At 30.1% G+C, this 24,885-nt stretch overlaps 2 protein-coding genes across 3 annotated transcripts in view; one reads left to right on the forward strand and one right to left on the reverse strand.

Moving 5' to 3' along the window:
* LOC107439425 (thrombospondin type-1 domain-containing protein 7B) overlaps positions 1-24,885 on the reverse strand; it is a 524,453-nt gene that overhangs the window by 315,413 nt on the left and 184,155 nt on the right. The window lies entirely within an intron of this gene.
* LOC147809356 (uncharacterized) lies at positions 3,496-12,268 on the forward strand. Its single transcript, XM_087162785.1, has 4 exons — positions 3,496-4,342; positions 5,261-7,203; positions 7,270-8,367; positions 12,149-12,268. The coding sequence occupies exons 1-4, from the start codon at positions 3,496-3,498 to the stop codon at positions 12,266-12,268; spliced, it is 4,008 nt and encodes a 1,335-aa protein (XP_087018911.1).

Consider the following 24,885-nt stretch of genomic DNA (forward strand, 5'->3'; position numbering starts at 1 on the left):
TTTAAAATTATATTCTTACAAATCTCTACTCGAATATATGAAGTCTGATGCTTTAGATACAGCATACATCATAACACATTTTTTTAGTTCATAAAATTACAGTTTAAATTAAACAACTTGAAATTAGGTATTTCAGTACAGAACAGATTTATATTATTTGATTTGTCTAAAGTATACAACTCAAAATCAGCAATTTAAATTTTAAGCTTTAGAAATCGATCTAACGTTGATTAAACTTCATTAAAAAAATCCGTAATATCGATAATTCGAGTTATAATATTGTGAAAAGCTGCTATAATCTTAAAACGGTGTCGAAGCACGTTAGGCCATTTTATTATATATTTAAGTTCAAGAAGTATTGATTTGCACATTGTTGAAGTTTCCAGATCTAATTTAGGTAAAAAGTAGTGGCACTAAGGGTGCCAGTAACTTTTTCAGTAAAACCCCGATTAGCCGTAAAACTTTACGAAATAAAAAATCTGATTTACTGTGACTTTTACAGCAATATTAACTGTAAAATCACTGTAATTAAATAAATAATACTGTAAAAATTGTGTTATAAATCTTAACAGTAAAAAGGGAATTTGCAGATTCTGCAATCAGGGTGCTTGTACTTTTTACCGTAATTTGATTCGGAATATTTTACAGTACATGATAATATGGTTCATCTTTGCACTTCATTAAGGTTACAGTAAATTCTAATGATACGATTTTCATAGTATTTCAATACATCCAACTGAGCGATGGCTTTTATAAACATGATTAACTTTTGTTTTCAATGCTTAAATTTTTACATAAATATATCACACATAGATATTTTCTATTTATTTTCAAAAAAAAAGTTGTATTTTTATTGACTTTTAAACTCTTGACAACCTATCATGACACGCAACAATAGTTTCCATTGATTATATAAAATTATATCCAAAATCTAACAAATATCTATTATCTAACATCATTTGCAAATAGTTTAATATATTTTTTACAAACTAAGCTTAATTTCTTAAAAAGTATCAACCTTATTTTCACTAAATCGTTTTTTTCTTCTTACATAGCAGCTATCTGTGCCAGTTGCATTAGATTTTATTCAAAACCTTGCGTGGAAAAAGAACATAACACTGAAAATTGTTAGGGTTAAAGTGAAACGAATTTCAATAAATTTATCGCAGAAAATGTAAAGAAGAAAAGAATGCACAAGTAGCAGAAGCTTAAAACAAGTGATTGAGGGTTATTATCTGAAAATTGATTTATCCTCTTCAAAAAGAAGCCAATGCAAGTCATGTTATCATGCTTATTTATCTACCGATTAAATAAGCGTATGCAGAATTTTGTTTTCGGCTAAAATAATGGCGTATCAATAAATAACTGAGTAATAATAACAGGTATTAACTGGAGCGAGTTATTTAGCTTTAGAAGATTATAATGAATTGAAATAGAGTTATTTCATAATTTAGTTAATTCTGGATATATGCAGTGGCATTAACTTTAATCTCATCTAAAAAAAACGCAGATTTGGATTATTTATTACATTAAAAAATATTACGCAATATTCATTCTTCTAAAACTGATATATATATTACTTATTCGTAATAATGAAACTAGAAGTGTGAAAGATTTTTTAAAATTTTAAGCTGAAATGGAACTTATTATTTTAAATATTTTGCTTGCATTATATAACGTCAGCAGAATAGTTTGGTTAGTGATAAAAAACTATTTGGTGTCCAATTTAGAAAAAAAAGTTCAGATATTTTTTAGAAACCTCTTAAAATAATATTTTTTGCTGTATTGATAAAATAAAGAAATCTTTTTCAATGAAGATACCACGCAATAAACCATAACTTAAAAAAAAAACTGTGTAGGGAATACCGGGCAAATATATACTAGGCAATGGTCTTATACTACTCAGATGTGTCTCATACCTTCTTATTTACTCACTTGGGACATTTTTTTATTACGTTTAATTTAATCGTGACAGCAGAGCCCATATCCAATTTTGCATAAAACTATTTTTCAAATTTAATAGTAATTTTTTTAGTGGCACTGTTTCCTCGGAATTTTTTTTAAATAAAAGTGAAACACATAATCTTTGCATTCTTTAAATTCCCATTTAATTAGCAAATTAATAATTTATTTTCAAAACATAGCTGTTTTATACCTTTTATTATTAGATTTTAAACAAAATTGAAGCATTTCATAGTTTTTAAACGATTAACAATTTTTTAATTTTTCCATATTTTAGCAGAAATAGTTTAATTGGTTACAAATCACAGCTAAAAAATCTGTGTTTTCGTTCAGTTAAATATCTATCACAACGTTTTAAATATTTTTACACAACGATATAAGTAATGCAGAGAGAGTGATAAGTTTCTTCAGTTTGTTTTAAAAAATGTTTAAGTTTTAATATGATTAATACAAAAATTCAATATTCGTTTTTTAAAAAGAAAACTGCAACCTCTTAATATTTTCTAAACTCTCAGCCTTTCAAAAGTTGTTACAGAAAACAAAACGAATCCCAGCAGAAAAATATAAAGAAACCAAATAATTTTATAGCATAATTGTATTTTGAACACCCATTATTTATTCAAATTTATTGTTTCATACTTAAATTTATTATTTATTCAAATTTATCATTGATTCAAATTTTTTCTATCTGAATATTCATTTTTGAAAGATTTTATATTTTAAAACATATTATAAAAATTCCTTTAAAAAAATTCGAAGCAATTTTTTTGGTTTCTTTATTTTTATTTCGATGGATAATCCCATTTATAGATAACATTTATGTATTATGCGAAATTATTTCTCTAAATATAAGAAATCTTTATCGTAATAATAGAGAATTTTCTAATCTTTTCAATTTAAGCAGCTTAATGATCAAAATAATTTGAAAATAAAAATGTTCTATAAGACTTAATTCTTAGATTTAGAGTAAACAAATCCAACTACTATTATCCCTATTTCTGAGATCCATCAAGTTCACCATTATTAAACTAAATTTACTGAAAATTACTACAATATTTAGATAAAAGATTTCTTTTTAAATATCTTTTTCTTCGATCAACATGACAGTCTCGTACAAGTCAGAACCGTCCCAACTATTCGTCTCCATCTGGCTCGATCAGACACTAGATTTCTCCATATATTGATTCCTGTGGAGAATTAAAAGAAATTAAAGAATATATAAGACGCGCGCATGCGCAAAAGAATTACGTAACGCTTCCACCCACGTCTTCAGAAGATATGTACGAACTAAATAATACGGTCGCTTTAATGCGGCGCTCTGTCTTTTACTATTGTTGTTGTTTATGTTAATAAAATGTTGTTAATTACGATCTGCCTAATTAATTAAGAACCTCGATGGGCATCCTTTAGACAATAATAAGTAAGTTAAGCGACATAGTGGCATCCCTGTCTGGACGTGCATCGAATTGATGCAAAGCGGATCGTAAAAAGAAAACATCAACTACGCAGTAAAGAAACTATAATTGCGTAAGCATGGATGCTTCAAAACAATTACGAGCGGCTTCACGGACAAGTTTTACGAAAGCCTTAAATAAGTTAGAAGGATTAATACGAACTGAGACACCGGATATCATCGAAATAGAAATAAGTTTGGATACTTTAATGGAAAAATGTAAGCAGCTACGAGATACTCAAAACTTACACCTACGAAATATGCAAGCCGCAAAATGCACGGAGCAGGAGTACAACAATGAATATGAAGCTTCCGAGGAATACTACGACAAATTTTCTGCCACAAAAGTGAAAGCCGGAAAGCTAATATCGGCGACTACCAAAACCGAAACTACGACGCCGATTCGTGATGATACGTCTACACCAAATAAGTCTCCATCTACGGCGTATAAGTTACCTGACATCGAACTACCGAAATTTACGGGTGATCCAAGGCAGTGGCTTAATTTCTGGACTTTATTCAGCAAAATACACGATGATGAAAGAATTCAGGTGCGGGAAAAGTTCCAGTATTTAATACAAAGCACTGTTGCGGGATCCAAAGCAAGATTAATCATCGAGAGTTTTCCAGCAACAAAAGAAAATTATACGAAAGCTGTTGAACACTTAAAAACACGATTTGGAAATGAAAGTGTTCTCACGCAAGTCTACATACGGGACTTATTAAAACTTGTGTTAAGTGATAAATCTAAAGTTGATTTAGCTACATTATATGATAAACTACAAACACAACTAAGAGCTCTTGAATCACTGGGATTAACGAAAGATAAATATGCAGATTTCTTATTTCCTTTGGTAGAATCAGCTATTCCCACGGATTTATTACAGGTATTTGAAAGGCAAAAGAATTGTGCGACCGATACGTCAGGTAAGACTGATTTAGATTTGTTAATAGAATTTTTACGAAATGAAGTTGAATCTGAATATAGATTAAAATTAAGTAAGGAATCATTTTCTTCAGATAAAAATGTTAATAGTAAAAAGTGTATTAATAAGTATGAAACAAAATATATTGCTTCTTCATGTGAGTTGTTTAACTCTAATAAGAATGAAAATGAATGTATAAATAAGTTTAAGAAATTTGATACGAATATTTGTATATTTTGTGATAAAGCACATACATCTGAGAGTTGCAGAGAATTAGCATCTATGACCTTGGAAACCAAAAAAGAAATAATTAAGAAAAAGAACGTTTGTTTCGTCTGTTTAAAAAAGGGTCATAGAGCTAATACTTGCAAAGCAAAGTATGTTAGATGCTTAATTTGTAATAATAGACATTTTTCTATTTTTTGTCCTGATAATCCGAAAAATAAGATCGATAATGTTTCGAATGAAGTAAACCATGAAAACAACATAAGTACGTTAAATAATCAAATTCAACTTTCAGACGTATTGCTTCAAACTTTAATTGTAAGAGTGCATAATGGTAAAAAGAAAATGTTAATTCGTGGAATTATAGATACTGGTAGTATGAGAAGTTATATTTCTGAAGATGTTGCACAATGTATGAGTTATATACCTATAAAACAAGTAGAAATTAAGCAATTACTTTTTGGTGGGGTCGAAACTGAAGAAAGTATGCACAATGTATATAATGTAGAATTAAGTAGCATTGATAGGAGTTATAGATGCAGATTTGAAGCTTTAAGTCAAAAACAAATCTGTTCTGATATTAAACAGATCCCATATGGCCCCTGGGTTAAAGAGTTACGAAAACTAAATATTAAAATAAGTGATTTGGACAAAAAATTTTGTAATTTTGATAAAGGAATTAAGTTGTTGATAGGGGCAGATATTGCCGGAAAATTATTTACGGGTAGAATAAAAAACTTGAGTGCAGGACCCTGTGCGATTCATACTAGGCTAGGGTATACTTTAATTGGGAAGTTAAATGTTGGCAATATGCCAAAGGGGGAGAGCGAGGCTTCTTGTTACATTTCTTCACTTCTCGTGAAGGATAGAAACATTTCTGATTTATGGAAATTAGACGCATTGGGAATTACGGATCCAGAGATAGACAAAACAAAAACTCAGTTGGAGGAAGAAACATTAAATCATTTTGAGAATACCATTCAAGTCAATTTGGAGGGGAGGTATGAAATATCTTTACCATGGGTTTTAGACAGCTCGCTTTTGCCTGATAATAAAAATATTGCACTTAAGTCGATTTTGAATACGAAAAAGAAATTAATTAATTCGGGTAATTTTGAAGCTTATTCTAACGTATTTAAGGATTGGTCATCTTTAGGGATTATTGAAGTGGCCAACGATGTAAAGGTAGATAATGTTCATTATTTGCCTCATAGAGCAGTGGTTAAGGAAAATTCTAGTACGAAAATAAGGCCGGTTTTTAATGCATCAGCCAAGTCGGCCGGAAAACCATCTTTAAATGAATGTTTGGCTACTGGACCAAACTTAATAGAAATGATCCCGTCTATTCTTAATCGATTTCGTAAGAATTTTGTGGGTATATCTGCGGACATTGAGAAAGCATTTTTACAGATATCAATACGGGAAAAAGAAAGAGATTTTTTGCGATTTTTGTGGTACAGTGAAGACAATTCGGACGAACTTAAAATGTATCGGCACAGAAGGGTAGTCTTCGGAATTACCTCAAGTCCCTTTTTACTTGCCGCTACATTGCGTTACCATTTAAATCGAGTTTCTGAAAATTTAAATAGTACTGCAGATATTCTTAAACAATCATTTTATGTAGATAATTGTGTAACTAGTCTAAGTACAGAAACTGAAGCTCAAAATTTTATTTTAGAATCACAATGTATAATGTCTCAGGGTCATTTTAATTTAAGAGATTGGCAGACAAATTTACCTGATTTATGTGTTAAGGATTCATCTATTACAAAAAATGTACCAATTTTGGGACTTATTTGGGACACGGAGAAGGACACTTTGTCATGTAAGATTGAACGAGCAGATAATTCTGACGAATTAATTACGAAAAGAAAAGTGTTAGCTGTGGCTCATCAGGTATTTGATACAATCGGTTTTACGGCACCGGTAATGTTATTACCTAAGTTAATTTTACAAGAGACTTGGAGTTCAAAAATCAAATGGGATGACAAACTACCTGATAATTTGATTAAGAAATTTAAATCTTGGTTTATCCAATTACCTTTGCTACAGAACATTAAGATTCCAAGATGGATTTGTCTCGATTTGTCAAATACCTTGATGAGTCTACATGTGTTTTGTGACGCAAGTAAGCTAGCCTATGGAACTTGTGTGTTTGTAAGAGTTGAAAGTACCAATGAACCTTTTGTTAAAGTTAATTTAGTGCAAGCTAAGAGTAGAGTTGCACCTCTAAAACCATTGACAATACCAAGGCTAGAACTTCTTGCATGTTGTATTGGATCTAGATTGTTAGCAAATATAATTAAAGATTTGAATCTTAACAATATTGATATCTATTGTTGGACAGATTCAACGACAGTTTTGAGTTGGATAAAACGGGAACTCAACTGGGGTATTTTTGTTCAAAATCGTGTAAAAGAAATTCGTTCTTTGACTTCTCACACCATGTGGCGCCACATTCCCGGATCTTTTAATCCTGCCGATCTTGCTTCGCGAGGTTGTTTAGCTGAGCAGCTTATTGAACGTCGTTGGTGGGAGGGGCCTAACTGGTTGTATGAAAACGAACAAAATTGGCCAAAATCCTTTGAGGCCCCAGATGAGAATTTAGTCAACTCTGAACTGCGTAAATCTGTCATTGTAAATTTAAGTAAAAATGATAATGTTTATGATAATTGTTATTATAAATATTTTTCTTCATATAAGAAAATTGTAAATATGATAGCTTGGATTTTTAGATTTTATAATAATTGTAGAAATTTAGGTAAGAACTGTTCTAAGTTTTTGAATGTAAATGAATTGGATAGAGCAGAGAAAAGTCTCATTCGTTTGATACAAAAGGACAGTTTTACAGGTATCAATGATAATAAGTTGAGACAATTAGGGCCATTTTTTGATAATGATGGTATTATTAGAGCTAAAACTAATTTAGTTTTTCGTGAAGATAAATCTAATTTCATTTATCCAGTTATATTACCTAGTGATCACCTAGTTGTCAAATTGTTAATTATTAATTGTCATAATGAACTTTTACATGCTGGTACTACTATGATAATGTCTCATTTAAGAGAAAAGTTTTGGATTTTGAAAAGTCGTAAAACTATACGAAATAGTATAAGACAGTGTGTAAAATGTTTAAGATTTAATACTACAAAGTGTAATGTCACGCCTGGAATTTTGCCTAAAGTTAGAGTTAATGATGCATCTGTTTTCGAAATAGGTGTCGATTTAGCCGGACCACTATATCTTAAGGATGGGAAAAAGTCTTATATAGTACTTTACACGTGCGCTGTGTACCGGGCTATACATTTAGAGTTAGTAACTCTATTAACTACGGAAGCCTTTTTTCAGTCCTTAAGACGTTTTATTGCACGCAGAGGAAGACCGTCGGTAATATATTCCGATAACGGAACAAATTTTGTTGGTGCGCAAAAGATTCTTCATTCGATAGAATGGGACAAGTTAGCTTCAAAAGCTGCAGAGCATGAGATACGGTGGAGGTTTAACCCTCCTTCCGCCGCCTGGTGGGGTGGTTGGTGGGAGCGGTTAATACAAATGGTGAAGCGAATTTTACGTAAGATATTAGGACGCTCTTCCTTAAATTATGAGGAGTTGGTCACAATTTTGTGTGATTGTGAAAGAATAATTAATACGAGACCCCTCACCTACGTATCGGAAGACATGGACACCATTTCCCCTTTGACTCCAGAAATGTTTCTGCACGAAATACCTTCTTCAGGTGTTACAGACATCGATAAGGCAGATAAGGAAGGTTTAAGTAAGAGAGCTAAACATCTCCAAAGAGTAAGAGTCTTTAAGAAATAGGTTTAGGACTGAATATTTAGGTCAGTTACGTCAACAAACTATAAGAGATTTCAAGGATAATCCTTTAGTGGTCGGTGAAATTGTTTTAGTTGAAGATGCTAATAAAAAACGCGCTTTTTGGAATTTAGCTAGAGTATTGAAATTAATTCCAGGTCGTGATGGCAAAACAAGGCTTGCTCTCGTAAAGACAGAGAATTCTGAGTTTATGAGACCTGTCCAGAGACTTTATAGATTAGAAGTCAAAAGTTAAATGTTTTGTGAATTTTTATATGTATATGTTTTCTGTTCAAGTTACATGTATGTCATATTTGTTTGTCATTTTATAAGTTTAAGTACATTTCATGTATAAGTGTTTAGTAAGATTTAATTTTTGAGTGTGATTAAGGTTAATTAAACTCAAAAGGTGGGAGTGTATGTGGAGAATTAAAAGAAATTAAAGAATATATAAGACGCGCGCATGCGCAAAAGAATTACGTAACGCTTCCACCCACGTCTTCAGAAGATATGTACGAACTAAATAATACGGTCGCTTTAATGCGGCGCTCTGTCTTTTACTATTGTTGTTGTTTATGTTAATAAAATGTTGTTAATTACGATCTGCCTAATTAATTAAGAACCTCGATGGGCATCCTTTAGACAATAATAAGTAAGTTAATCAACAATTCCCATGGTTTTAAGATCGTTTTATACCGAATCAATCTATCTGGTGTTAGATCTTTTCGGTTGTAAAAACTTTCCAAAAGTCAGCTTCTTAACAGTGTTCTTCCTTTCCGTAAATGTGACCTAGCCATCTTATTCTATAGTGTTTAATAACTGAAATTGAGTTTGGTTGCTTAAATTTTCTGTTTAATTTATAATTATACTGAATCAGCCCAACACAGTTTTCTTCAACTGCTCCGATCTGATCATTTTTCTTTCAAATATATCAGTAGTTTATTTTCCTCGGTTTTATTTAAAGACCAGCATTCGCTGGCCCAAAGTAATACAGGTTTAGTTAAATAGCATGCAAGGGAGGGTCTCTCCTCGACTTAAACCTCCCGGCATGTAAGAAAGGTTTAGTAGTTCAGACATACATTTTGCATTTGACCTCTTTAGGGATCATTTTTAAGTATAATCATTACAGTCATTATAGGGTTTAACTAGTTTGTATTGAATTCTAAACTCAATCATAGCATCGAAAAGCCTTTTTCGGTGATGGTGTCGTTTACTGTTTGAAAATCGATAAAAAAGTATGTATGTATCTATATTATATTCTTTTGTTTTTTCACGGATTTGTCTGAGAGAGTGAATCTGGCCAGTAGGAGCTTTTCAATTTCGGAATCCAAATTGGTTGTTCCCAATAATATTCAAAGCATCAGAATCAAGTCTGTCATGCAGTAGTTTGGAGAAGATTTTAAATGCCACACTTTTAAAAGTGTAATACCTCTATGGCAGTGTTTCCCAAACTTATGACGTAACGCTGTGTACCACTAATACAAAAATAAATGTATTTTTTACTATAAAAAAATGCACAAAAGCTAAAAATCACAACTGGCTGTTGACACCACTAATTATTAACTGTTAACTCTGCAAAAAAATAGCCAATAGAAAAATACGTAATCGTAAATTTTCATGCCTAGCTTTGTTTTTAAATAAAATTTTTTGAAATTTTCGTTTGTTGCAAGATATTTCGCATAAGAACGCGTACCCCCGCTAAACTGTTCCCGTACTCTTGGGTGTACGCGTACCACACTTTGGGAAACACTGCTCTGTGGTCGTATTATTCCAGTTTGTCACCTTTTTTGAATATACTGCGAATGATACCTTCTTCCCATTCAATGGGCATTTGCTGATTGACTCAAATATTGCAAATAATTGGGGTAGTTCTACTGCTAATATAGGTTCATTAAAATTAATTAATTCACGTTTGATACCATCTGGTCCAGCAAATCGGTTACCATTTAGATGTTTAATTAATTCCACTTCACTTAAACTAGGTGGAGTAAATTCTTCAGGTTCAGATATATATTTAGAATCTAGTGTACAATAGCAGAACTGTCGCTTCCAGTTAAATGTTCTTTTTATCCAGAATTTTTGTTTAACAACTTGTCAGTTCTCTATCTTTTTCCTTTATACGTCATTGTTTTGGATGCAAATTCTTTCCTAATATATTACAGATGTTGGTTAAATTTTCTTGTATCCTTCTAAGTAATTACATGTTCTATAGTTCGATGCTGGTCTTCCATGTAAAGCGTTTTCTCTTGTCTTCTTATAGCTGTCTTCAGCACTTCTAGTGTAGTGTCTTTGAATTATAAGGTTGATTTGTTTTTCGTTCGGGATTTCATTGCATTCAGAATCATACCACTCTATTTTTTTGTTGTATTTTTTAAGTTCTGGGATTACTTCGTTTACTGAGTTTTTAATAATTTGCTCTATCACTTGGCAGTGTTCATTTAACTGTACATGATACGTCCTTTCACGAACGCGTCTTTTTTAGAACGGATTACCAACAGGGGCTTACAGCACCCAGAGTATCTCAGACAGCTTGCTCTGGAAACAATTCATAAAACTCCAAATGATGCTTTACAGATCTACACTGACGGTAGCATGGATGCTGGTGCTATATCGGGTAGTGGAATTTTCATCTTAAAGGGGACTGGCATCAAGATCTGTATTAAAAATCCTGATTTTTGCTACAACAAGAAATTAGTCGAAATCTACATTTGCACCCCGAAAGTTACGCACAATGCTGAAAATAAAAAGCGGGCCACCTTAATAACTTTTGATCTAGTGTTCAGATATTTATGTTCGTTCAAGGACTCATTCTTAATAATTCTAAGGGGTAGCCTCAAATTTGTTTATTCATTAGTACAGACGATGTTTTAAGTTGAAAAATTTGACACAAAAGCACACTTTTTCTGAATAAACTTAACTTTTTTTCTGTGGATTCAGATTTCTGATCCACAAAATATAAGGATAAGCCGCAATGTGGGAAATATGGTCCCACTAGTTTGCACAGGAGAGCGCTCCAAAGTTTGGAACCCTTAATGTTCATTTTACTTTTTGCGTGTTTCACCGCATCTCAAGAACTTTTCAAGCGAATTGAAAAATTTTTGCACACAATTTTAAAATTTCTTTATCCAAACATAATTAAATGCAAAGAATTACTTTTAATAAATATTTATTATTTTTTATTATTAGTCCAATTTTTTTTAATTGCAAGGTATACAATTATTTACTTCGTTTTAAAGGATATAATTTTACATGGCAAAATACAAAATCTGAGTGAAATCGGTCCAATAGTTCCTGAGATGTTTTAAACGTACTACTTTTTAAGATTCGATTTCTCAGTATCTATTCAACCGATTCCTCATGTAGAAGCAACGTCTTCCAGCCTGGTTCTATGATCATTGAACTCATCATGTAAACTGTGCCTAATGTCTGAGTTGCGGTTTCCGCCAAGTTTGGCTTTTACGTCACCAATGACTATCTTGATATCACTCCATAGGCATTTTAAGTATTCGCTTTCTAGAGTATCATAGAAATAATCTTTTTGACTCTATTTTTCATCTTTCGTTGGCGCATGCACTCATGCAATGCTAAGATTCTGAAGTTTGCCCTTTAAGCGCCATTCGCAGATTCTTTCATTTACAGGCACAAAGCCAGGTACTTGTTCCTTTATTCGTTTACTAACAACAAATCCAGTGCAAAACTGATGTTTTCCCTTTGGACATTTGCAGTAGATTCAACAATTATTTTTCTTCAACTTACCATTTTCTAGCTATCTGATTTCCTGAACAGTCAATATATCCAACCCATATTCTCTAAAGGGTACGCACGTTCCAAGTTCCGTTTCTCTAGTCCGAATTCTTGCCTTGTCCTCATAAGTCGTCTCGGTTAAGTCCATCCGGATAAAACTCTTTCTGATTTCTGAGCTTGGATTTTTTCATTACAAGATTGGGTACTATGCTCAGCCCCCAACCTGGAGAACCAGGGTGATCATCTTAGTCTAGTGTCTCCCCTTTAGACCTATCCGGCTTGGGAGCTTACCCTGCCAGGAGTCAAAGCTCTCGGTTTTATTGTATAAATATATTTCAATATTTTGATATATGATTTCTTTATATATATGATATTACAATATTTTTATAAGTGATTGTTTTATGTATGATATTAAAATATTTTGATGTTTATTTTTTTATATGAATTTTAAAGATTTTGATAATGGATTATTTTTTTAACAAATGATATTTTAACATTTCTAAAAACTATTTTTTTATATATGATAATAGACTTTATAACAAAAAAATCGACGCACCAAGAAGGAGTTTTCCTATTGAAACGAAAATTGGTGCATAGGAAGACAATGTACAGAATAGTAAATGATTAAAATTTCAGAACAATTGAATAATTTATTGCAGAGTTACAGTAACAAGTTCAAAAAGGTGTTGACCCGCCTCTAGCCTGGAAACAAGCTGTCACACTGCGTGGCAGACCGATAAAGCTCCCGGATGGTCTCTTGCGGTATTTCCTGCCAAATTCGATCCAATTGTCGAACGAGGTCATCAACATTCCGTGCCAGATGCAATCGCCTTCCCATCATATCCCAGACATGCTCGATGGGAGACAGAGAGCTTGCAGATATTTGACAAGCTTGCAGACAGTTCACAGCAACACGTGCCGTATGTGGTCTGGCATTGCCCTGCTGAAAAACCTGCCCAAGGTGCTGCAAAAGGAACGGTAGCAAAACAGGTCTTAGGATGTCGTCGACGTACCGCTGTGCAGTAAGTGTACCTCTAATGACGACTGTCAAAGGAAATAGTACCCCAGACCATAATGCCTTGTTGAGGGCCGGTGTGGCGTGCAATAATGAAGCCAGATCCCCCCTCTGCCCTGTGCGTCTCCAAACACGTCTTCGATGATCGTCAGGACACAGTTGTAAGCGGGATTCGTCGTTAAAGACTATACGTCCCCAGTCGGCATCATTCCAGCCATATCTGTTCAAAACATTCATGCAAACGAAATTTCAAAGCAATCGGATGATTGCTTCTTGGTGCGTCGATTTTTTTGTTATAGAGTGTACATTTTAATACATGATTTTTTTAATATATGATATTATAATATTTTGATGTATGATTTTTTATAAATGGTATATTACAATATTTTAATATATGATTTTTTTTGTATGATATTGCAGTATTTTGAAACATGATTTTTTAATATATACTTTTAAAATATTTTGACTTAGGTTGAGGAAGAATATATATTACGTTGAATTATCCCAACATGGATACTTTAACACATCAATGGTATGTTACAATAGCGTAGAATAAATCTAAAAATAACTTTATTATTTCAGATTTTTGAACACTTTGTATAGATTTATTTCAGAAAAACGATGGTACCATCTTATAAAAAAATAAAAATATAATGTATGAAAAATGATAAAAAAGATTACAAATTTAGATACAGTCAAAGTTAAACTTAATTTTAAATAAATGAGATTAAAATAAGTCATAAAAACTAACTGATAAATAATTAAAAAACACTATATTAAGTGGTTTTATTTCAAAATATTTTGTGATATGTCCTTATTATGATGGTCATTAATTATGAAAATGAAAAACAAAAACATATTTATTTGACGGCGTAAATAAATAATTAAATAAATGGGATTAAAATAAGGCATAAAAATTAACTGATAAATAATTTAAAAAAAACACTATATTAAGTAGTTTTCATTTTAAAATATTTTGTGTTATGTCTTTATTATGATGGTCATTAATTATGAAAAGGAAAAACAAAAACATATTTATTTAACGACGTTTTATAAACGTCCTCTTTGATCATCATCAGTATAAAAATATCGGCATTCACCCGTAAATTATTTAAATTACTTATTGTTCTTATTAATTGGTATTCAATAAAAATATTTCCTTATCAACTATTCTTAATAATATTCCCTATTTTTTTTATTATGTTTTGATTTTGATTCTAAATTTAAGGCTTAAACTTAAAAGTGTTATGACTGCTTTACAAAATAGGACTAATCGAATGTTATCATATAACAATAAAATTTTTGATAAAGACCTCCAGTTACAATTTCACATTTATTAAATGTTTAATAAATTACGAGTACATTTAATTTTTTAATAAATTAAATAAAAAAATGTGAAATCCTCATTTTGTTTTACTATGTAAAATAATATATTTACACCATTATGATTTATATTTACGAATATATTTTCCACAAGTGTTTATAATTTATTTTTAAACTGATTAACGCATATTTTAATTAATATGCATCCTCAAATGTATTTAAAAGAATCATGAATGCCTTTTTGTTACTTCATGAATACCAAAACAATGTCTTCCTGTCCTAGTATTTAATATATATTTAGTTTCTGTTTTAGAAAACTTTACAAAGTTTCACATTAGAGACGATTTTAATTGTAATGAAATTCGATTATCGTATTTTAGGTACGCATTTTAGAATTTGTAATCCATTTGTTTCATCATTTAACAATAGGTTCAATTGCTACTGCAGACGTCATCAGAAGAATGAAAGTATTTACCTTAGGTACGGGGAAAATAGAACAAAATAAATCAGCTTGCTAATAAAACCGGATACGCTTTTAGTTTAAGAATACGCATTATGAGTATTCAATTTTAGAAACTCGGGATTTATTTTCTGTTAATTAAAAATCATTTAGTCGAAACAGATTAAAACATGGAACAAGGGGGATGAAAATTTTCTTAACGACTTTAAAACAACACAGCTGCCAACTTTTAATTTTCTCATGAAAGATTTTCCCCATTGTTACAAAAAATAATTGATTTAAAATTTATTTTAAATTATTTTAATCTCCATGAGCATTTATCTATGTAATACTTTTCCTAACCCTCATTTAAGGAATATATTCCGTTTACACAGAGTTTATAAGTACTGAAAACAGTTCAGTATTTTATAATATATTATTGTACTTATTTACCGACATAATTAGAATTTACCTAAAAACATTCTAACTCCTAAAAGACAAAACATTCTAAAATATACTTATTTTATATACTATTTTTCACTTTAAGATTTTAACATTAACTAATGAAAACCGCCAAAATTTCAAAAATAAAATAAATATTGGAAAATGTGATGAAGTGTAGAAAGTCATCCTTAAAACAAAATATGTCATCTTTGTAATTTCAAACTTGTATTTTGTGGTCAGGACAATTTGCTATGATTGTGTTACAATATTGTTAATCACATAAAATCAAAATGTTTGAAAGCGTGTTTTTATTTACTCGAAACATGCAAATTATGACATATTTCACAGTAAGGATTTTTGCTTTGTAATAAAATAATTACTCCAAACACTTTTTTCTAATGTTTTGAAGTTTACGAAACACATCAAATTTTAAATATACGGCATTTTTAAAATTCGGTTTCTCAGGAACTATTCGACCGATTTCGTTCAAATTTTGTATTTTGCCATGTAAAATTACATCCTTTAAAGTGATGCAAAAAATTTTATACCTTACAATTCTAAACTTTTCGACTATTATTACTTAAAATAATGAAAAATAACAAATGTGTGTAAGTTATGTTTTGAATGGGATTATCTCTGGATAATCGAATTTTATAATTATGTGCAAATGTTTCTTAATTCGATTACAAATTTCTCGAGGTATGGTGAAATTTGCAAAAAGAAAAAATAACATTAAGGGGTCCAAACTTAGGACCATTCTCTTTACCAAACTGTTGGGACCATATATTTCCCAGATTGCGGCAACCCCCTATATTTTGGGAGTCAGAAATCCGAATCCGTAAATCAAAGGTATGTTTATTTAGATAAAGTACGTTTTTGTGTCTGATTTTGGTAAATTAAAATATCATTTGCACTAGTTGATTAGCATATTTGAGGTCAACCCCTCGAACCCTTAATATTGAGTCCTAGAATGTGAAGGTTTATAATCATTAGATCAAAAGTTATTCAAGGTGGTCTATTTTCTATTTTGCAGACAGATCAATTCCATTTGTAGTAGCATAATCAGAAAATTTTTAAGGTGCAAATTTAACTCTTTAATTTTTCTCTTTACACTCTTACTAACATATTTTATGAACGAAATTTTTTAAAAAAAGTTGCAATTTATTATAAATTGCACAGTTTTTACTTATTTTGATATTAACTTTTGTTCTGTATATATCTAATTAGCTAGCATTGGATATATGCAAACAAATGTTTTCGCAAGGCTAATGTGAAAGTATCTACACTGATCCTGTACAACTTTCAATGGAAGAAATATAATATAAGTATAATAAATGTAACCCATTTGATGTTAGTTAGTTTCTAAATATGAATGATATTTTATAAAATGATATACCTTTTCAATTTGTGGGTTTAATATTGAATGAAACATTTTACACGAAACCCTTATATTAATTCACTTTTTAAAGGATTTAATAAAATTTATAGGATATGATATATGAAGTTTGTTAGAGAATATATTTCAATTTAGATAGAAGAAGAATTTTTGCCTTACATTAAACTAAAACAGAATGTCAGTGCGGGAAGTATTTCTAAACTATGCAGTCCGTGCACTCTCAGAAATAAAACTCTCACTTTGACGACTTAATAATCTTTGATCTATATTTCGTCAATTATGGGAATTATTTCGTCACAAAATCACGTGGTTTATGACAAAACGGGAACTCTCTAATCTGTGAAGAAAATGTATCCTCAACTCGAAACCTCACCGTAGTGCATTGTGGGAGATAGTGTACTAGTATAAAATTGGGAGAAGACTAGACGATTGCAAAATAAAGAAATTACATAAGCTGACCGGTTTGTATAATGGTCAAAGACTTTGCCTTATACCAGGAAGAATCTGGGTTCGAATCTCTCTTCAGACATGGGTGATATTTATCTCGCTGTTCTATTTGTCTTTTTTGTGATATTTAATATTCTGTTATTTGTATTAAGGCTGCATTGACTCCGTTATAAAGTGATCATTAGAAAAGTTAGACAAAACTGGTTTTTTTCTTCTTTTTTTTAGGAAAAAAATAGAATGACGAAATTCGTTTTCTTGAAGAAGTGATGATAGTTATTTCGTAATTTTGACGAATTATTCCCTGGAAGCATATGTCAGGAAACGGTTTCGTCTCCAATGAATAAAGTGTCGAGAAATTTGAATATTTACTTTTTACAGTTTTCTATTCAGACTGCTTCATCATCAAGTTAATTCAACTTTGCCGCATCAACAACTTAATCATCAGTTAACTTTGGTTATTAAAATTGATTCAACCTAAAAGCGGTTCTGTGTTTTCAAATAACTTAAATTGAATAGTGGATATTAAATGCGTTGATTTGCGTTCAAAATGACTTTCACAAATGGAATGCACTTTAACAAATTAGTAACTTTATTAAAATATTACACTATTTATTCTCCCATAAAGCCTAGATTGAAACTGATTTCAGTTCAGCTTTAGGTAAACTTTTATGAATTTTAATAAAAGTTTTCTTAATAGGTCATCATGATTGTTCACACTAGCCCTATAGCTTGTCCCTCGTATAATGGGGCTAGTTTGATCAAAAAACAGTATTTGCCTCAAAAAAAATATTATGGAAAATTTAATCAATTTCTGTTTTTCCAGAAGTAAACCAGAATGTAGGGAATAGTTCAACATATTGTTAAATATTGCATGGGTTAAAAGTTTTATCAAATATGGCTTTTCGAAAAATTTGTAAAAATTTTCCACCTCCTCTATACATAAAAAAAACTGCGTGATAGACATAAAAAAACAGAAAATAAATTAGTCTTTCAAATTTTTTTCCCGGAGAAATTTGAAATAATGCAATGTTTGAGAATTTATCTTCTTAATATATCGACCAAGATATAGTACATAAAAAATTAAATGATATAAATTGAAACACAGAAGAAAATTTTTATTGTCTCGATTATGCATTTATTTAAAGGGGAGTCGGTAGGGCATATATAGCAATAATGCTAAAACTGACCTTTTTCGAAGTACCTTTTCTAAGAAACTACTTATGGTATCTCCTTGAAATATTTTGGGGATATTTGAGATTGTATCAGTTGTATGCTGTGATAATGTTTTAGAGTTAATAGGAATATTTTTGAGCCATGAAAGATGTTTGATAAAACTTTTAAAAAAATTAAAAGTTCTGAGTTCATAATTTTCAAATCTTTTTTTTTTTGTTTTTTGCCCAAGATATGTATTAACAGTTACCACAGTATAAAAATGTATATGTAAATATTCTGTGGGAAAAAACTGAATCAATATCTTGTTTAGATAATGAGAAAAGGTACAGCGAAATAGGTCAGTTTCAGCATTATTGGTATATGTCATATGGACTCCCCTTAGGGTTGGGAATAATTATATATAATCATAATATGCCTATGTATAATAGGATATTCATACTACTAAAATATAAAACACGCATCACATAATCATTATTTTATTTACTTTTTTCTGTTTAAAATCTTATTGACTAATATAAGTAATGACTACCTCCGAAAACTACAAAAGAAAATACAGTCAAACCCCGCTATAATGAACACGGTTTATAGTGAACTCCCGGATATAGTGAACGAAATGTTTGGGCACGTATAATGTTATTTTTTGTGGATATAGTGAACCAAAAAAGTGAAGAAGTTGGATATTATGAACTTTTTTCCGACTTCGACTGATTTTTTTGTAATAATTTTTAAATGTCTACTTCAAAATAAATACTTATACAGATTTTTAAAACCATCAACAGAGTGGAATGTAGCGATAAGCATCTTTTCTGATTTGCTACTTTTATCTCACTTTCCCATGCCTAAATAAAGGCCAAGCCAGGCAAATGTATGGACAAAATTTTTCCCAAATCAGCTTCGCATCAGCTAAAGATTACTGATTTTTTTTTCATACATAAGACGAAGAGTAATAAAAAATAAAAAAAAAAGTTAACACATTTTTTGTTACTACGTATTATTTTTCAGTCATTTTTGTATTTCATTTTAATGGTTAGTTATTTAAATAATATGCAATAAAATAAAGGAGTTCTTAACCATTAGTTAAAATTTTTTTGAGGAACGGATACAGTGAACTCCCGGTTATAGTGAATTTCGGACTTTTGAAGGTTCACTATTGCGGGGTTTGACTGTATTTAAAAGTGTAGAAAACCTCTCGTTTTAGCTCTCCACTTAATTCAGTGAATCATTCATTTCGTTTTAAAAAACTTCTTGTGGATGATGAAACTTTAAACATATATTTTTTGCATTGTATCGTCAGCACAATTTACTATGCATTGATTGTGGTTACGTTTGCGTTAAGCGCATAAATTTTTTTTTTTTAAAGAATGTGTTTAATTTTTTTTTGAGAATCATAAAAACACGTAAATTGTTACTTGTTTCGAAATAAGGCTTTTAGAATAATTGTTTTACTGCTTTGTAATAAAGTAATTACTCCAAACACTTATTCTAATGTATTTATTTATGTTTTGAAGTTTTAAAAACAGCATGCATATCTTTGTTTCTCTACTATAATTTATGAAAAAAAAAACGAGCTCTGCATAATAGACATTAAACAGAAAATAAATTAATCTTCCTAATACTTTTTATTCCTTTTCAGAAAAGAGCTGACCCAATCTTTATCTTAATTTAATTCTTTTTTTCCCGAAGAAATTAGAAGTTTGAGAATTAATCTTCGTAATCTATCGACCAAGATATAGATAAAAAAAAAATAAATTAAAGGAGATAAAGAGTGAAATGAAGAAGATAAACTTTATTGCCCCCTATTTTGCATTCATTTAATGTGGGAAATAATTATAAACTCATGTTGCCAGATTATTTTTATTTCCTTGAAAGGTGTATAGCTGTACTTTGAAAATTCTTGGCCTCTTAAAACTAAAAACACGTGACTTAGGAAAAGAACGTTAATTATCCGAAGAATCTCCTATTTACCGCTGGTGAAGTCGTGGGGGCTGTTCACTAATTGCTTTCTGATTGGAAATCCCTTGCGGGTGTCATCAATTTTTATACATTTCACTAATTAAGATGGATCTAATCTGTAACAGGATAATTATAACAATATTTTATTATTTCAATAAAAAAAATGTTGCTTTGTAGAATAATTTACCAAATTAATTATTTTTAGTTCTAATTCAGCATATTTGAAATGATTTGGAACCAATTAACTTGTTATTGTAATAATACGAAATTATTAGGTATATATGAGTTCAACAAAATGTAGGGAAAAAGATTTAAAATATAATTCGAGGCATTTTTAAATAATTCTTAATTTAGGTAATTGAAATAAGAACGCATTAATATTTTAGGAACAATTATTTTATCATTTGATAAAATAGTTTTTAATTTAATGTATTTTTTTATTAAGCGCAATTAGTTCGGAATATATAATTGAATATGCTAGATGGACTGAATCGTTGATGACTCGTCTGGCTTAAAAATTGTTTCCACATAGTACATTTCTCATTCAGATTTTTCCACATTTGTTAGACTTTTACTGATATTTTAACACGTTCACGCCGGGGTGACCCACCGGAGGGTCACGCTAGATTGTCTCATCTTGGCAGTGCTCCGGAGTAAAAACTGGTAACAAATAAATTTCATTTTTTAGTTTTTTTCCGGGAATAATAAAAACCCATAACTACCAATTGTTCTTAACGGATGCAATTTTTATATTGAATTGCTTCTTCACCGTGATAAATTTCCTTACAGTGAATTACTATAGTTAAGAATAGATTAACTCCTCCCGAATATTATCTAATATTGAAATAGTTCTTCTACCAGTATTTTCTTTTCCCGTACTAGTATTTTCACTTTTCCCGGCGTGAACGTGTTAAGGAGTCTAAAGCCTGTCGAAAAAGTTGTTTGATCAGTAAACAAAAATTACTATATCAAATTTTTTTTTCATTACTTGCATTAATTTATTAAAATATTTAAAGCAGATCTGGCGAACAATAAAAACCCGCACTAAGAAAACATGTAGGATTGAAACTACTCTAATATGGTAAAATTTACCTTATTTCTGGCCCTATGAGAGCACCAAAAACACGGTAATTTTTACCGAAGAGCTTTTGTTATCTATTGGTAAAATGAACAAAAATTAGGACTTTTTTTACTAAGCTGTTTAGCAGTAAAAGTAGCAAAATTGGGTAAATGTAACATGATAACTTAAAGCTTAGCATATAAAACCTCTTTATGTCATGCTTTAAGTTATTTGTCAAGCAAAGTTAGTTTATCAGTTAAAAATTAGTGACATGTTTGCTCACTCTTGTTATTGATATAAGAAAATTTCGTGCATTAGAGCATAAAGAATGATGGCAACTATTTAACACCAAAATGGTTTTCCACTTAGTGATTTACTACACAAAGAACTGAGGACAAATCCTGCTGCAGTTAACCACTTTTGATGTTTTTTTTACACTACATGATGTTAAATATCCGTCACCATGACCATTATACTGTAACACTAAAATGCATAACTACTGTAAGATATGATACACATAAGAATCGGTAAAGCTATTAATAGGAAACAGTACAAAGTAAGAATCAGCATATTTAGGTTGCATACATACACTAATTCTTAAAATAAATTAGTTTGTAAATCAAACATAAGCATACCACAGAGAAAATAGTAAGACGAATTCTAACTAAGTTTAACAAAGCAGGAGCGGAAGGAATTTATATATTATAAAAATATTTAATATAGTTTTAACATAATCTTACATTAAAATATAAATATAAACGCAAGTCAGTATAAGTCAACTAAGTCAGTACAATCAATCCATCAATCATTAATTTAGTTGATAGAATGAGAGTAACAAACGAGGCAAAGACCGTCAATGCAAACTTAATCTGAGTAAATTGCAAAAATAAAATGATTCTGTACTTTAACTTATAATGCAAGTTAATCTGAAGTTTAGCTCTGTAATGTGTATATAAACGGCTTTTGAGCTTTAGAGGTACCATATACACTCCTAGAAAAAACCGGTACCGGTACTCTTCGTAGAACAGTGACAACGTTTTAAAATTTGCAGCAATCTAAATTGTTTAAATGAGCCATATAATTTATTCCGTTCAAGTTCGTATAATCATGATTCAGAAGTTCGAGAATGTGGTTCAAATTGGCATCATACGAAAGGTTGTTTTAAATTTGAAACATAATCGTTGTTCGATCGACGCGAAAATTTTTAACAGTGAATAACAAAATAGAAATAAAGCACCGAGTAAAAATACTGTGGTGTAATAACTCCAGATTCGGTATTGAACAATTTAAAAAAAATGTGTGAAAGAACAGTTTACTTCAGTTTCACAACAAATCGAGGGTTTATACGCACTATAAAGGGTTTTAAGTCTAAACAAAAACAACTTAAAATGCTTACACCAAACTCACGCGCATTTACACCATTCTTGAATTTGATGCCCTTTCAAAAACGCTAATTTCGAGATACTTTGGATATCATCAGTAGATTGTTTATATTTGACATGAGCTTGTCGATGTTATTCACGCTGCTATCTATTTACAATCGCAAATGTTCGCCATTGAAAATGTATACATGTTTTAAGTAACGTAATAAGGATAATTGTATTGTGATTTTTAAATGTAGGTGAATTGTAGTAAATAATTTTATATTCTTTAATTTCTACTCGCTATTGTTCTGTTAAGCCTAATTCGAAATCGTCTTAGTATTCTCTGAGTGTTGAGTTACGATTGACGAACTAATTTTATTTTAAAAATTAAAGTATATTTGCATCCTAAATTAATGATTCTAATTATATTGTATCGTAAAAATAACTCTATTCACTCTTATGTGTATCATATCTTACTAGAATTACAAATTTTAGTGCACCTAAATATAAAAAAAAACTTTTCAATTACTAACTTTACTACTACCAAAAATAATGGCAACTACTCTACTCCACTTTGGTGTAATGTTGCCATTATTTTAGTTGTTAAGATGCACTAACATTTATGCAGTGTTTAACCGTTGAATTACCAGTGTTTTCTAAAATGAAATGATTGATAAACTAAATCAACAATCCCTACATTTCACTCACACAAAAAAAAAGGAATAAAAGGATTAATTTTTCTTTCCCAAGAAAGATTGGCGGTACACATTGGAAGACCCATTGACCCAATTCTTTCTTTAGTTAATTACAGTAATTAATTATTAGTGGGAAGTTTAGTTATTAAAAATAAATAAATAAAAGTAAGAAAATAAAAAATGAAAATGATATTTTTAGTAAAACCTGCTTTGTTATAAATAAAATAATAAAAATATTATCACACATTAGTTACAAGAAGAAAAGAAATTAAAAGATAGCAGTGAAGTTAATTAATCTTAAGATTTTGCGAATTAAAATATATTTCCCAAGCGCCTCATTCAATCTCGGGGTAAAAAATAAATGGCAGAATTTCACTCTTTTTGAAGATAATTAATTTTAGTAAATACTTAATTGTATGTTATTACACATTTTTAATTTCATTTCAGTTTCAGGTTTGAAGAAAATAAAATAACTGTACTACATTAAATTTAAATATTATTTTACCATTATTTCATTTTTTTAATGAATAAAATTGAAAAAAAATAATAAGATACTAAGTTATATCTTTTGTACATTCTATTTTAATCTTAAACAAGAAATCATCGGTAACAGATTTACTCAAAAAACGGATTTTTAAAAAAAATTCATTTGGCTTCATTTTGATTCGTCTAAAATAAGTGAAATAGGGTAAAAACGTTTGAATGATTCAGCTTAGATTTGTTTTGTTCTGTTTTTCATTTGCTCTTTTATTTCACTTTTTAAATGACATAAAATTGAATAAAATATTTTTTTATAGTACGGCAGTAAAAATGTAAAATTTTGAATTTTCTTAACGATCTAATGAGAGCAAAAATGGCAAACGAAATCTAAAATATTTATCTAAATCTAAAGTATTTGTCACAAATCGAACAAACTTTCAATTTTCGATACTATTTAACAGTATTTTGTAACACTATCTAGAAAACATTGCTGCTCACATATTTTTATCATTCACTTTTAAATAATGAACTGAAAAAGAAATTTTATTTATTCCGATTTCTAATTATCATCTTAAAAATCTCTTTTTTTACGTTTTAGCTTTGATAATATAAATTTAAAATAATATTAATACTAGCTGTACCCTGCGTGCGTTGCAACGCTTTCAGTTTGAATTTAAATTTTGTATTTAAGTGTGTAAATGAGATTTGTGGATTTGTGATTATGATTTGAATAGAGAATTTTATTTAATGGTGAAAAAACCAGTGATAGTCTCAACAGTTAATTCTCCAGGATATCGTTAGTGCATTTTCAAACAGACATGTATGGTGATGCACACCGACCATGAAACATATTTTGGATGATGATCTGAAATAATTCTGGATCAATGGCGTCATGAATATTTCTGCTGATATGAGCTGACCAATTTGTCCTGGTGTGAGTTTTTCAATAAGCCAAATCATGTGGCAATTC

The sequence above is a fragment of the Parasteatoda tepidariorum genome, chromosome 5 (genome assembly GCF_982258835.1).
Source record: "Parasteatoda tepidariorum strain Cologne lab strain chromosome 5, Ptep-v5.0, whole genome shotgun sequence".
Classification (NCBI taxonomy): domain Eukaryota; kingdom Metazoa; phylum Arthropoda; class Arachnida; order Araneae; family Theridiidae; genus Parasteatoda; species Parasteatoda tepidariorum.